Source organism: Balaenoptera borealis, assembly GCF_965194805.1.
Source record: "Balaenoptera borealis genome assembly, chromosome: 12".
Taxonomy (NCBI): domain Eukaryota; kingdom Metazoa; phylum Chordata; class Mammalia; order Artiodactyla; family Balaenopteridae; genus Balaenoptera; species Balaenoptera borealis.
In genome coordinates, this window is record NC_138869.1 from 100,268,805 (window position 1) to 100,284,061 (window position 15,257).

At 44.8% G+C, this 15,257-nt stretch overlaps 1 protein-coding gene across 1 annotated transcript; it reads right to left on the bottom strand.

The window, feature by feature from the left end:
* Window positions 1-2,136: 2,136 nt before the first annotated feature.
* EDN1 (endothelin 1) lies at window positions 2,137-8,812 on the bottom strand. Its single transcript, XM_082344566.1, has 5 exons — window positions 8,438-8,812; window positions 6,705-6,873; window positions 5,232-5,390; window positions 4,962-5,075; window positions 2,137-3,361 (listed from the first exon to the last, which is right to left on the bottom strand). The coding sequence occupies exons 1-5, from the start codon at window positions 8,499-8,501 to the stop codon at window positions 3,259-3,261; spliced, it is 609 nt and encodes a 202-aa protein (XP_082200692.1). The 5' UTR covers window positions 8,502-8,812; the 3' UTR covers window positions 2,137-3,258.
* Window positions 8,813-15,257: the final 6,445 nt, after the last annotated feature.

Here is a 15,257-nt window from a genome sequence, read left to right on the forward strand (position 1 = left end):
TCTGTGAGGCTGGAAGGCAAAGCTTTTGTGAAGAGCGATTTTGCTTTACCACCTAGAACCCTCTAATGAGGTTGGCTTGGGTGTCTGTTTCCACTGACCTCCAGGTGCCTCTGAGTGAAACAGCCATGCTCAAGGGTTCAGGCTCCAGAGATGCTACAGCTTGCTGTGTGACCTTAGGTAAGTCAGTTCCCTCTCTGGGCCTTGGCTTTTTCCCCTGGAAAGACCAAAGATTGTTCTTTCTTTCCTGAGGGAACTCCTGCTTAATGTAATACCTGGAGTTGTGAGAACTCTACTTAGTTTCTTAGTCTAATACCCTCAGTATTTCAGGGAAGCACAGGCAGGATAAAAGCCAATCGTTTCCATCACAAAAGAAGCCAATACCTGGAGTGAAAATGATGTACCCCTGGAGTGGGTACCTCTCCCTTCACCAAATGTCACCTCTCCCCACCCAGAAGCCTCGGGTCCTTGGATCCCTGAGATCAAAGCTCTGCCTGTTCGTTAGTGTGAAGAGAGAAATCTGTTCTAAGTGGGCTTCCAGAAACCATGCTTTTACTGGAAGAGCAGCAGAAAGCATGACAGACCGGGCCATCAATTCACCCCTCGAGCTGGCATGATCCTTGAGTAATAGTCAATCTTTCCTACATACTCCAAAAATATTTATTTCCTATGAACCTTCCAACGTATTTTACTACTGACCCTCATGCCCTAGGAGCGCTGCTTCACACTTTTTACTTTTCTTGCTGGTTACTGAGGCAGAAAGCATCAGGGAAGAGGATTTAAAAGTCTGAATAATAAAAAATATTCTTAAAAAAGAAAAGAAAAGGAAAATCTCATCACCGTTGCTTGCCCTGTTTTTCTTTTGCTCAGGGGCTTCTTCCCATGCCAACTCCCTCTTAAATATACTAGATCCATGTCCTCCAAGCTCAGATCTTCACTCTTTCCTGTCACCTCCACTTCTTCCTGCCATCTCAGGCTCGCTCCTGGAGTTTTAGAGACATTCCTCCCCTTTTTCATTTAACGGATGAGGAAATTCATGATGCCAGGGGATGGAATGGTTGCTCAAGATTAACAGGGGCTAAGTTCAGGCCAAGTCCCTTGTCAATGCGGACAAAACTTCGCCCTCCCCTTGAGAACCGCACACCGAGAAACAGTTTGCTAGATGAAATGAGTTTTATAAGCAATTCCCCAAAGACACTGGACTGTCTCCTAAAAACAAAAAAGTGAAAGATGAAAAACAATGCCAGTAGAGATAGAAACTCTGCCCAGGACACTGGCTCTGCACACCTGAAGACTGTTATTTAACGTCCTTCAGACGTGTCACTGTTAGGACAACAGCATCCCTGTGAGCTACGATCTGAGGAATGCCAGGCATTCTTTCAAACTCTGTCAGAGAAAGGCGGTGAAGATTCTCAGAAGCTGATCAAGCTCTTTATGGGCTTCTGTTGGTAACAACCATTTGCAGCACTATTCTCCCCAACGGGTTGGCAGGTCAGCCAAGGCCAAGTGGGGAGGAGGGAGGTGCCGAGATGCAGGAGGCCCAGAATCAGCATTTGGCATCTCTGGCTCCAAGGGCACGTGTTCAGTCCTGCGCTACCATGAAAGAGCGAAGGTGCTTGGTGTTCCTCAGTAAACACACTTCTTAATCTGAGCAAAGAAAAAGCCAGTGGGAGCTCTCACTTGCTCTGAGCAGGCCATTTTCTCAAGGCAACTCTGGTGTGGAATGTGTATAATTAGGTACCTTTGGGGAGGTCGCCTCGCCATTGCTTCCTTCAGTCTATTAACATGGAGAAAGCACCTCTCACCACTTCATCAGCTTAAACTGTGGGATCCCGTCTAATAGCCAAAGCATAGCTAATGGATAAAGTCCCTGGAGAGTTTGCAGGTGAAGGGGAAGCAGAGGCGGCTATGCAGGGAAAGACAGAGGTGTGAAAGCTGGGTTTTTGTTTTGTTTTTAGCTTAATGCAATCTAAAGGCAACTTTTAAGATATAAATCAAATTCGTGTTTTCATTAGCCAAGATTCTTTTCCTGCTAATTGTCACCTTTCCAAGAAACCAGCTTTAATCATCCCCCTCCTTAATTCTTACCACTTTGGCCCACTTCTCAGAAATTTCAGAAATGATTCAAAGTCAGTGCAGTAGGGAAAAAAAATATTTATTTTCTAAAGTCATTACCTTGACAGGCAAAACAAAGCATTTTCTCAATTTCATTCAGAAATACATTAAAAAAAAATACATAGACCAATATGGCCTGCCCAAACATATATTTAACATGGTAAATATAAGGAATAAATTGTTTGAATATAAATATCTATAAAAAAATAAGTACATCAAAATGTAATCCAACCTCTTCCATGAGCCAGTAACATAAAGGAAAGTAATTTGACTGCTTTAAATCATCACCAATGTTTACCCTTCAGTGTCTCTCCTAAACAATCCTATACCGTTGTGTTTCCAAAAATCAAGGTAAGGGAATCTCCTGATTCAATTGATCTTTCTTTTCTTATGGAACAGAGCTAGTAGATCACCCTGAAAATGTTATATCTACTATTGACACATTAGACAGACTTCCATGAGGCTAGGGCTTAGTGTGGGGATTTTAGAGGGGGAAGAGTTTGGGGAAGCAATAATTAAAGGTGGGGAAATACTTTGCCAGAGTGCAATATAGGTGAGGTAGACTCATACGCATGAAACTCATCCTGATTTACAGTAGTAACAGTTTCTTTCAGTTTTGCATTTTATGAATTGAAAAAACAAAGTCTTTTTTTTTTTAACTCGAGTGTTTGTCCTTAGAGTGTTTTCAATTTGTGCATTCCCTAGAAAAATCTTTGCAGGGACTTTGGAGTTTCTCCCTGAAATGTGCCAGGCGCCTGAGACACAAACACTCCCTTCGGAACCTCTGCGGGAACTCCGCCCGCAAGTGGAATCTCCTGTCCTCCTCCCCCTAGGGGGAGGCCACCCTAATTCGCAGGTCACTGCATCTCTCTGCCTTCTTTGCATAGCGCACTGTCACCCCCAAGGAGGAGAGAAACGAAAGCAGTTCCCACTGATGGAGGCAAATGAAGATGGGCTGGGGGACTCCTTAACCTTTCCTGGAATGTTTGCACCCAGGGCGCTGGTCCTGTGCTAGTCTGGAACGAGAAGTGGTCTAAGCAGGGAGGACGCATCTGCTCTGATCCCAGCCACGTGGAGAGAGCGCAGAGTCAGGCCCAGGGCTCTTGGTGGATAAGAAGGCTTCAGACAGGCCCCGACAACCTGCCATCAGTGTGTTCGGTTGTAGGTCACTTTCTTATCTCTGTAGAGCTTGGCTTTCAGCTTGGCAATATGAAAAGATGTTTTGATACTGTTGCTGATGGCCTCCAACCTATTAAAACCAGACAAGAGAAAACAAATGTTATTATTATTATTATTTTTTTTTTACAAAAATCATTCCCAAGCAAAAGAAACATCTAAAATTAGAATCTGGCAAAAACAAATCTAAATCTGGATCCTGAACTTTCACCCTCAACCAAAACCACATGTTACTCTGCTAACCTCAAGTGAAAATAAACTACCTCTTATGCCTAGAATGGCGGTGGGCGGGGCGATGAGCAGGGAGAATAAGGATGATATGGTCATATCTAAAGGGAATTGGGTATTAAATACAATTTTAAAGTACAATTTTTAAGGTCAACTAGAGATATTCTCTTTTCTTCTTTAGCCCTATCCCAAGCACTAGCCCAACCCCTGTGGGATTGTACGGAGAGACTCATTCAGCAGAGGTTTCAAATAGCCAGGAGTGTCTTCTTAATCACATAAGAAATTGAAGGGGGCTTCGTGGGAAAGAAATTCAAAAAGAGGAGGCCTACAGGCAGGCCCAAAACAATATTCTACGGCAATTAAAAAAAATTTGTTTTTGCAGGTTTCATGTTTTCTTTTTCTGGGAGAAAGAAAAAGGGAAGGATTGTAACATTGATTTAATAGTTGATGTAATGGAAGCTAATAGAAAAAATAAATGATTTCCAAGTCAGTCCAGAAACGGTGATTTACATAATCTTGCCATCTGAAGGAGCACTAGTGGCCTGAGGTTATAAATATGGAAACTTCAACAGCACATGGGAAGCGCTGAGGATGGCCCCATATCAGTAGTAAACAACTCAGAAGTCATTCGTGACCGCCAGGCCCGTGCTCATAATACTTGGATCCTAAGACTTCTTGCCGCTGGATTTCCAGGAAAAGTTGCCACTGACCATGATTGGGAAACGTAGACTATGGGACGGATCTGAAAGCAGGATTCCTCCCTGCAGCTTGGGAATTCCAAAATGTTTAGGATTTGGAAGAGTTATCACTATAAAACTGCTCAGAGCAATCCTATGGTATTACTAATCCAGATCCCAGCTCATGATTAAAAAATGAGAAAGCTTTTGGGAATGACATTGGGTCTCCACCAAATGCATTTCCCTATTTAAAAAGTAAATAAATAAACCTGAAAAATGGCATGTTCTAACTCTTACCAACCCTGCCTAATGACTTTATTTTCCCTTTGGCCATTTGAATAATTGCTACGTTTTGAAGAATTTGATTATATGTGACACTTCAATTAAAAAAAAAAAAACAACTCTCCCTGAAAGAATTTTTAATTTCTCAGGGAAAGCTGTAAATATATTGACTCAGAGAGGCAAAAACTAGGTGTGACCAAAGGACAAAGGTGTCTCTAGATAGATTTTGTTTGGAAAATCTACCTTTAGGATTAGTGGTGTGTGTGCTAAAAATCACCAAAGTGTACAGAGGGCAGCAGTCTGCATTCAAGGCCTTCAAGAAAACATTTGAGAGGGATTCCTTTGCTCTCTTTAATCTAGAGAACACAAAGATTCCCCTTTTCTTTGTTACTGTCCTCTGGGCCTTTCTCCCGTCAAGGCAAGAATGACTAGGAGAGCAGACCATTCATAGGTGACGGGGACCAGCTGTCCTTTGGAGCCTCTTACCTTCTTATTTTCCTTCCCTCCACCAGCTGCTGATGAAGACACTTCTCTCCAAGCTTGGAACAGTCTTTCCCTTTCTTCTGTTTATTCCAGCCTTTCTCCGTGGTGTCTTGGTCCCTGTTAAAATACACATAGGGAGAACATTTCAGCAACAGGAACTTCAGTTGTTCTCAATGCCTCTGTTAATCTCTTTTAAACCAGAAGACAGCATCATAAGAGGAAGACGGTCAGGAGGGCATAAAACTGAAGGAAAACAAAGGTGTTTCTACTCACCTGAGCTCTTTTCCTGCTTGGCAAAAATTCCAGCACTTCTTGTCTTTTTGGCTAGCACATTGGCATCTCTTCCTGTGGTCTGTTGCCTTTGTAGGAAAGAAATCCTTTAAGGATCGCTTGGACCTAGAGGGGCTTCCGAGTCCATATGGAACAATGTGCCTATCATGGAAAGAGAGGAACAAAAGTTATGAGCATAACTGATCGTCTCCAAAGGTTGCATTCTTTGGGGCAAGCTCCTAAGGAGCTCACACCACAGGATTTGGCAGCGAAACTCAGAAGAGTCAAATGTCGCTAACAGTCAGGATCGCATGCCCGTCAATGGCCCCAAGTGTGTGGACCCACCCAGGAGAAAATCAGTTTTCCTAAGTCAATGAAATTCCATGTCAACTCTCAACACAGCAGCCTTGTCTTTTGGCAGAAATTATGACATCTCTGCTTTGGTATCTGTTTCATATTTTCTTCCTTTTTCTGACTCTCTACTTAGTTAACAGGTCTTGGGAGTTGGGGGCGGGGGGACTTCCATGCAAAACCATGACTCACAAGATTTCGAAAACCGATTTTCAATTCAAGTGATACATGATAATGCTAAAAGGGCCCCCTGAGGAGGCTGGGGGAGACACACTACTGCGTGCACGGTTCACGCCAGGTTTGCACACCTCCTGTGATTTGGTGATTATCATACGACTGTAGAGGGACTCCTCGCCAGAAGGCTCTCCAGTAATTTCCTGTGTGTCCATTGTGATTCTTACCTAAAGTCCTCCCCTTGGAAGTATCACCTTACTAAGTATGAGGCTCGCTGTGGTTTTTGTTTGGTTTGATTTGATTTTGTTTGGATTTCGGTCATGCCTCACATAACGGGACACCGCAGGCACAATCAATGTATTTTTGTTTAGGATTCTTTCTGATGGGTGAACTACTTTTCAGGGGTAGATGGGGGGAACTGCTCTCTTCACTCGGGAGGCAGAAGGGAACTCTAAGGACCGTGTTTCTGTTGCTGTGTTGAAATAGGCTTTTCCAAAGGGGGGGGGAGTCGGGACACCCAAGTTCTAGGTCTCGCTCTACCACAAATTCATCCTGGCAAGTGACTTCAACATTTCGGGTCTTAGTTTTTCTATAAGTAAGATAAAGACAGTAGACTATAACTCTCTATCATCCTTTCTGCCTCTTAAGTCTATACCCTCCCATGAGAAGCACAGGTTGGACCAAGCCACATATGACCTCAGCAACGTTTTCCCTAAACCCAGGCAGATCCCAATGGAGAACATTCCCCCCCGGAGGCCCAGCACAAAGTGTCTCCCCCCGAGACGTGCGGCAGCCTCCTGAGGGGCATTTTCCCCACTGGGGCACTTTCATGTGGTCAGAAATGCTCCCTTCAGAGTCCGAACCCAAAAGTAACGAGAGTAATTGGGCTCCAGCCTCCCGTGAAGCCGGAGGGGAGGAAGCCTAGAGTAACGATGCCCTCTAGAGACTCACTCTGGAGTGTTGACCCAAATGATGTCCAGGTGGCAGAAGTAGACGCACTCTTTATCCATCAGGGAGGAGCAGGAACAGCGCTTGGCCCGGCGGGGCCTCCAGGGCGCACTGGGAGGGGGCGTCTCCCCTCCGCTCTCGGCTCCGGTGCTGAGCTCGGCGCCCAGGACCGCTGGGGAGAGAAAGAGCTGGTCAGTGGGCGGTGTCTCCCCCAAGGCCCGAAGGCACACTGGTCACAGCATCGATGCCACAGCTAGCAGAGCAGATAAAAGCAGATGAAGCACCCAGCCAGCCTCCAGCAAGAAACACAGAGCAAAAAGGACTCTCTTATTTTCCCTCCTTAACATGACTTCACCTTTATCGCCGCTGGCTTATCCACCTTCAGAGAGATTATACAAGGGCAGGGGAAACAACCACCTGAAAAGGGACTTACCAGCCCCTTGAAGCAGCCTTCAAGGAAATGCTTAGAAATACTGCCTGTTAGACATTTGGGTTGGCTTCTGCATGGAACTTAGCACACCCTACAGTGGCTTAAAATTGACTGATGACCAAAAACCTGAAACTAAATAAATCATACTGCCTTTTCCTAGACTCGGAGCCACTTCCTCATGCGGGATGACCTTCCGTTTAGGGCAGTACCCACCACTTCACACCTTGTGTAAGGCCGGGAGTAGCCCAGGTGAGACACACCTCTTGAACTTAGGTGGAGGTCCAGAGCTTCAGGGAGGTGATTGGAGAGAGAGAAGAGAAATCAGCTCTACAATAAAACCACTGACCTAAGGGAAAACTGAGCAGCAGCTCCGGGGACCCAGGCAAGGTTCCGTGGGTTTTGAATTCTGAATCCCCGGAGCAGGATGGTGTGGGTGGGATTTGCCGTTTCCCCCTTCCCCACGGCAGCATGCTTCCTCTTACTGACAAGTTAGCCACGCAGCTTATCTGCCTAATTTTGTACATTTCAAATGATCAGACACATTCCAGGATTTTCATTCCCTTGACATCCTTTCTCCTCAGTCAGGGTCATGAAAAGACAAAAAAGTGCACTGACCCTAAAAGAGGGAAACGGGCAGATGCACACATACTATCTAAATCCTTCAGCAGCCAAGATTTATCCTAGCTTCCCTCCCAAGACAGGTGAATAAAACTGGAAATAGAGCCCACACTGTTCTGAGTGCCAAAAACTTGCCAAAAGAAATCTAAAGTCAACAATGACAATTTTAAAGAAAACATCTGCTTCACCCTGAAACCGCCTGGGGGTGGTTTTCACCAGACTGTTCTGCAGGTGATTTTACTGCTCATACATTGCTTGAATGACTTGAATAAAATTCCTTGGCTTCAAGCTGAAATGTTTAAATATTTCACACGTTAACACACTATTAAAACAGTATTTGAATAAGATATAAATTCCTATATGTCCTATTACCTGTATGAACACATATATTGCAAACATACATTTAGCTAAATTATATCTTGCTTTAATTGAGTCATATTTTTAAAAGCCAAGGAAATACACTAGGCAATAATAATGTTATTTTAATGCTAGAGGAACAATGGTCTTCAACAGAGGATTTTTTTTTTTTCCACTAGCAAACTTAAGCACCTTTGAGCAATAATTCCCCTACACTTGATTTCTGAGCGGCAGTCATAAAAAGAAATGGGGGAAAACACAGAAGCAAGAAAAGCATTAAGGTGGAAAAGAAGACGGCAGCATTCAGGGATTTACAAGTCAACGTGCCTACCTGCTTCTGGAGCTCCTTGGAAAGCCACAAACAGCAGAGCGAAAATCATGGGGAAATAATCCATTCTGAAAAAAAGGGATCAAAATCCTTTCCCCCTGCGAACTAAACCCGAAGGGGGGAAAAAAAAAAAAAAAAAAAAAAAAACAACGCAGAAAAAAACAGCTTCGGTTCCTTCCAAGCGCTTCGGGTTCTTCAGATCTCAAAGTGATCCTTCAGCCCGAATGCTCTTTAATGGGGAGAAAAGAGAAGCGTCTGCCAGGAGAGAAGGCAGTGGGAGCGGTCCGAGGACGCACGCGGTGGCGGCCGTGGCGCACGGGGACCCGGGGACCCTGGCGGCGCTGGTCCCAGCGCAGAGGCAGAAGCGCGTCTGACTTGGACAGCTCTCGACCGGCTTTTTATACTGAACCCCTATAGAGCGGGGGTAAACAGCTCCAATTTTATTCCAGCCCCAGACAATGTTATTGTGTCATTAGTCACCACCAGGCAACGTGCAGCCGGAGATAAGGCCGGGCTCTAAAGGAAATCACTGCTAACTTCAGAGGCAGACGCCCGCCGTCTGACAATTCGGGGCAGGGCTAAGAAAAAGAAAATACCCATTGGAGACCTTTGGTAAACCTGCCCGTGCAGCGCTGCCGTCTGCTTCCCCTTTACAAGCTGCCAGCCCCGGAGTTCAAGCATCAGAAGAGGGACTCCAGAAAAGTCATACCATTGGTATGAAAAGTATGAGCTACAGTTTAAATAGATTGTATTGTTGTGTGCGGGGGAATTTTTTTTTTTTTTATTGTTGTTCGCTTCATTTGCCTTTTATGTCTCTCCGATTTCTTAGTGCTGATCAGTCCAGGGGACGCTCTCCCTCCTTACTTACGCCTCCCCCCGCCTCGGACTCGGGGTCAGATTATTTTGGCAGATAGATGGACGCACTTTGCTCTTTCTTCCAGCCCCCTCCCACCAAGGCTGTTCGGCTCAAGTTCTTTGCGTCCACAGTGGGAAAGATCGGAGAGGGGTTGGCAAGAAAAGGAAGTTTAAAAAAAAAAAAAAAAAAGGAATCCTTTTAGGCACATACCCAGTCCTTTCAGGATTGCTGATTAGAAGCCCCCATCAGCTTTTCTTTTTGCGCCCACCCTCTTCCCGTCCCCGGATCCCCCCACTTGCCGGGGCACCAATCTAAAGAAATAGCGAGAGAGGAACGCCAGAGGGAGACGAAGAGCTACCGGGGCTGATTGAGGGGGGGAAAAAAGCCACAGCCTTGGCTTCCAAATAACAGAAGGAAACGCAGCCACCTGAGGTGGGAGCTTAGAAAGGGAGGAATGGCACCTGACACGGAAAGCGGGGTTGCCCCTCGGGATGGTCCATTTACTCCCTACATCGGGACAGCTTTTCTGGGTCTTTGTTTTCCTTTGGCTTTTTCTTGTAAGTCGAAGGGGTGTTCTTGTAGAGGGTTAAGTATTGGGAAGGAGGAAATGCCCGCCCTGAATAAGGGAGCTGACGATACCTCGCCTTTAATAATGTGCTTATGTTTTCAAAGCAATTTCCTGTCTACGTAAGCACGAAATACGCCTTGAGGTCCTCACAGGGCAGTCACTGAGGAGGAAACAGCATGCTGCAATGTGTACAGCAGAACATGAATGTGAGACACCTGGCTTTTTCAATTAGCCTCATTTGTCAAGTGAGAAAGCTGGGGTGCCCAGAATTTCCTTGCTCCATCAAAGTTCTCGGTGTGCCTGAGTAAGGCCCATGGGAAAAACGTAGAGCAACTTCCCTGCACACGAAAAAGATGTGTCTACGTCTAGCTCCTATGGACGCCATCAAATAGATGCTTCTTCCATTTCCTCATCTTGTTTTACTCTAATCCACCCACACCCACACGCACACGCACACGTAGGGATTCAGATGCGGACTCATCTGCAGTTCTCAGGAGGACCCACAGAACCATTTCCTCTTCCTTCTCTCTGTTTATTCTTCACCCCTAGGATCAAAAGGACAGATTTTATCCCAACACCTAAGCCGTGGGCCTGGGCACACTTGGTCCCCCTGGACATCCCTAGAAGTCACAGTTGGGGGGACAGTAGCAGTAGCAGATCCGCAATGAGATCTGTCCCCTAAACCAGCCACTGCAGCGAGAGTGGAGGTGGGGGGAGGCAGGGACCCTCCCCCCACATCCACACCCAGAGAGGCCTCCCCCCAGTCCCCAGGGGTCTCTGCTTGGGCCCTCGGCTCCTCCGCTATATGCTTGCCTCAGCCCAGCCCCGGGGGCCGGGGAGGGCACAGCTCCCCCTGGACTCAGTGGCAGCCAGCAGGGAGCCAGCTCTGCTGGCCTCAGCCCTGGCCAGTGCGTTCCGACTTCTTCCCATCTGCAGCACACAGGAGAGCAGAAGAGACCTGATGTCACATTCACAGGATCCAAGCTTCCCCCAGGGAGGGAGAGGTGGCCTGGGAAATATGTCTTGGCAGGGATTCCCCCACCCCCCCCCAAACTCTTTTTTTTTTAGCCCCCTGGAAACTTTAACAAAACACTGGCCACAGTCAGGACCCACCTGTCCTCAGCTCCTCCCCGGAAACTACCGCCCGGCCCCTCCCAGTCCCTCCAGGTCCAGCCTGGGCCACCCTCCGGCAGGGAAGCCCATCTCTCGACGCCGCACCCACCTCGGTGAGGTTGCCCCTGCAGGTGCCAGCAGCGCCCAACGATCAGGTGGAGAAGTGAAGCAAAATGAAAGTGCCCACAAGCCTTCCCACAGCCCGCCCGCCCTCCTCTCTTGTGTCATCCTGTGAACTATTTGAATGACAAATAAATACAAAAAGTGGGCAGCAGCGATCTGCCCCGACCCGGTCACCCCGGGCCTTCTGCTGAAGCCAATGTGCAGGATTTCAGATCCGGGAGGGTCGCATCGTTCCAAGGCCCATCTTGCCCCCATCTCTTTGAATCGTGAGTTTCCAAGACGCACCCTCACGTGGGTGTGCATGTGTGCGTGTTTCCATTTTTCTTTGTGTGTCTTGGCGCAGTGGTGGTATCTGCCTTCCCTGTCCATCTCTCCACTTCCAGCTCTTGCAGCAGCCTCTTTTCTTCCTAGAGGAGGAAAGGGGAGCCCCTTTGTCTGCAGAGAAGGCAGCTATCCTACTGCCAGGCAGCTGCCCAGCAAAACATTTTGCCAAGAAGCAAGAGCGGGAGGGAGGAAGAACCCCAACAGACCAGTTTTACAAGCTGGATGCTACGCTGCTCCTCCACCTGAAGCCTTGCTGGGGCGGGTGGAGGAGAGGAGAAGGTCAAAGTTGCTGGACAAAGTAATAAAAGTGGAGATCCCACCTCGGTCGCCAACCCCCAGCCCAGCCCTCCAGGACCTAGCAGGGTAAAGGCTCTCTGCAGCCACAGTCTGCCTCGGAGAGGAAAGGGAAAGGAAGGGAGAATAGAGGTAAAGAAGATGGCCTTTTCCCCCAACAGAACAGTCTTCTGTTGCTGTTCTTGCTTTTAATGTTACACTTGAATACTGGAAACTATTTGATAAAGCTATTTTTTTATGTGTTTCTTTCTGTATCGTCTCTTGCTATGTATTAATAGATAGCTATAAATAAAACACCCTGGGCCCCAAATACAGATACTACACAGTAGCAAAGTGTACTGTTTTTAGCACTCCTCAGCTTTGCTCTTTCTCAACTTCTGCGTAAAAAAATTTGCAACTTTGCCCAGCCAATAAATCTGGGGCGAGATGTGGCAATGAGCTCAGCAAAAAGAACAGCCGTTAGGTTGCTTGACGAGAGAGAGAGAGTACGAGGCATAGAGAGCTGGCTTAGTGTGGGCTCGGTGAAGCTGTCCAGGCCACTAGCTCAATCATATACTGTTGACTATTTTACATTCCTACTTTGCATAGCACTGTTGTGAAAGACTGCGTAATACGGACATTACCCCGTGACATATTACACACCTCCAGGAGTCATGAACAAACACAGCTTCTCCCTGTGTCCAAAATCTAGTGGTATTTAGCCCAGGAAATAGGGTGCTGCTCAGCAGAGATTCATACCATGTATCTCAAAGCATAGAACAGAAGAGTTCGTCGATAGGTCAATGGATAAAGAAAATGTGGTATGTACATGTACACCACATGGAATACTACTCAACCATAAACGAAAATGTGGATGGACCTAGAGGATATCGTGCTAAGTGAAAGACCTAGAGGGTATCGTGCTAAGTGAAATAAGTCAAACAGAGAAAGAAAATACCATATGATTTCACTTACATGTGAAATCTAAAAAACCCAAAACAAACCAACAAAAATAACAAAACAAAAACAGACTTGTAGATGCGGAGTTCAAACAGGTAGTTGCCAGAGGGGAGGGGGTGAGTGAAATAGGTGAGGGAGATTAAGAGGCACAAACTTCCAGTTATGAAATAAATAAGTCATGGGGAGGTAATGTACAGCGTAGGGAATATAGGTAATAATAACTGTTGTGATAACTTTGTATGCTGACAGATTACAACTAGGCTCATCGTGGGGCTCATTTTGTAATGTATAAAATTATCAAATCGCTATGTTGTTCACCTGAAGCTAATATAATATTGTAAGTCAATTACACTTCAATAAAAAAGAAAAAAATATGTAACATATGCAACTTTGCTTCCCTGACACTTTCATCCATGAGACGATGACAGCAGCTGTTTAGCTTAAAAGAATATGTCCAATTCTCTAACCTAGCGTTTCCCAAACCTCAGTCATTCATAAACCTCTTTCACAACTTTTGCCATATTTGTGTGCCACTCATATATTTTTACTGAATATTTTTCTTTCAACTGACTTCTTTTACTTGAATAGTTTTAAGGAAACTTTCTACTGCTACTATCCTAAGCAATAATATATATGGAATCATGGTCTATATGGTTAAATAATATACATTTTATATGGTTAAATAAGGTACCTGAAATCATGGTTTAATACATGTTAGAATAAACGTCATTATTGTGTGCTCCTTAAGCTACTAAAAATAAAAAGTGTTCTGCCATGTACTGTCACCTGATATACCAGCACCAGCATGCTTACCACTCCTGGGGAACACCATTCCTTCCAATCTGATGTCTTATGTCTTATTATGTTACGAATTAAGCCCTGGTTTAATTCCACTCTCTGACCTCTACTTTCAAGATAATCTCCAAATATTCTACATCAGAACTCTCATATGGATGCATTCCAAAGAAACAGAAGTTCTGGCATCCAGAATCTAGAAAAACAAGGAGTTCACATCCAAAAAGTTCCTAGTTCATACTTCCCCTTGGTTTATCACTTCAATGTTTTGGTAGTTGCCTTTTATCGTATTTTGATCCTCTATCCCGAATTTAATATCCTCTCTGAGTGTTTACACACACACACACACACACACACACACACACACACACACATACACACACACCCCACATGTGAACCTATAGATTGAAATGAGATAGTAATTGTAATATTTCACACATCAGGGAGACCAGAAAAATGCGACAGCTAGTAGCTGCCTCCTTATCTTTTTCTCTTTAATTTTAATTCTATGTCATTCATGATATGTTGGAACTGAAGAGATTCTGATACAGGAGTTAAAAAATAAGACTACCTGGAGGTGAGTGGAATAGAGTCAAGTGATTTCATTAAACCTAATTTATGTAGTCATTCTAGACAAGCTTTCCTTCCACATGTTTGAATGGGATAGTAAAAGGAACTAATTCTGGAAGGCAGTTGCCATATAAATAAGATGGCTACCTTCATGTTTTCTTAAGCAAACTGCATGTGTGTGACATTCAGGGCGGTGACTGTGGTTAAGTCCGCTGTTGTCAGAACCCTTTTCATGACACCATTTCATTTCAAATGCATGTCTTTTTTGGTTTTTTTGGTTTTTAAAAGTTTCCTGTAGAATGGTGGTTATCAGTGGATGGAGGTGTGGTGGGTGAGGGAAATGGAGAGTGATGTTGGTCAAAGAACACAAACTTACAAGATGAATAAGATCTGGGGATGTAATGTACAGCATGGTGATTATAGTTAACAATACTGTATTATATGCTTGAAAGTTGCTAAGAGAGTATATCTCAAATGTTCTCACCACAAAAAAGAATGGTAATTATGTGATGTGTTACCGTCAAATGGTAATTATGATGAAGGTGTTAGCTAAAGGTACAGTGGTAATAATTTGCAATATATAAGTGTATCAAATCAACACCTTGTACACCTTAAACTTACGTTATATGTCAACTATGTCTCTATAAATCTGAAACAAAAATTTTCTTTCGCACCTCATATATAATGACAAAGAATATGCCAGAGGTCTTAGCTCTTTCTCAGCTTTGGTGTAATAAAACTCCTTTGGTATCCTGCTGAAATTTACAAAGCTACCTTAGGAAAGTAGCAAGAAAATGATTCATTCGAAATTCATTTTTATATTAGAAATCTGAAATCAGAAAGCTTCCAGTATTCAATTTCATGTGCACATATGTATATTGAGTCCCCACGGGTGCTAAAAGTAGTTCTAGGTACTTTGTGGGTTCCAGGTTTGATGATTTCATATTCATCAGTCAACAGACTGACATAGGATTAATAAAAGCCACCAGGGGAAAAGCAACACCAGGGAGGAAAAAGGACAATCATTGAGGTGGGAAGCTAAGGTACCTACAAGAAAGCAAGGGATATGATGATACTAGGTACTAAATGATTCAAGAAGTAATCACGGAATGAAAGAGGCTGAATGAATGTTTTAAAGGATAGCAGGAAAGATCTTCAAAGATGAGAGGGGTTAGGAGCTGTGGCAAAGAGGCTAAGAAGGGGCAGGGAATGTCAGCAAGATGGTTTGGTTATTGGATTGA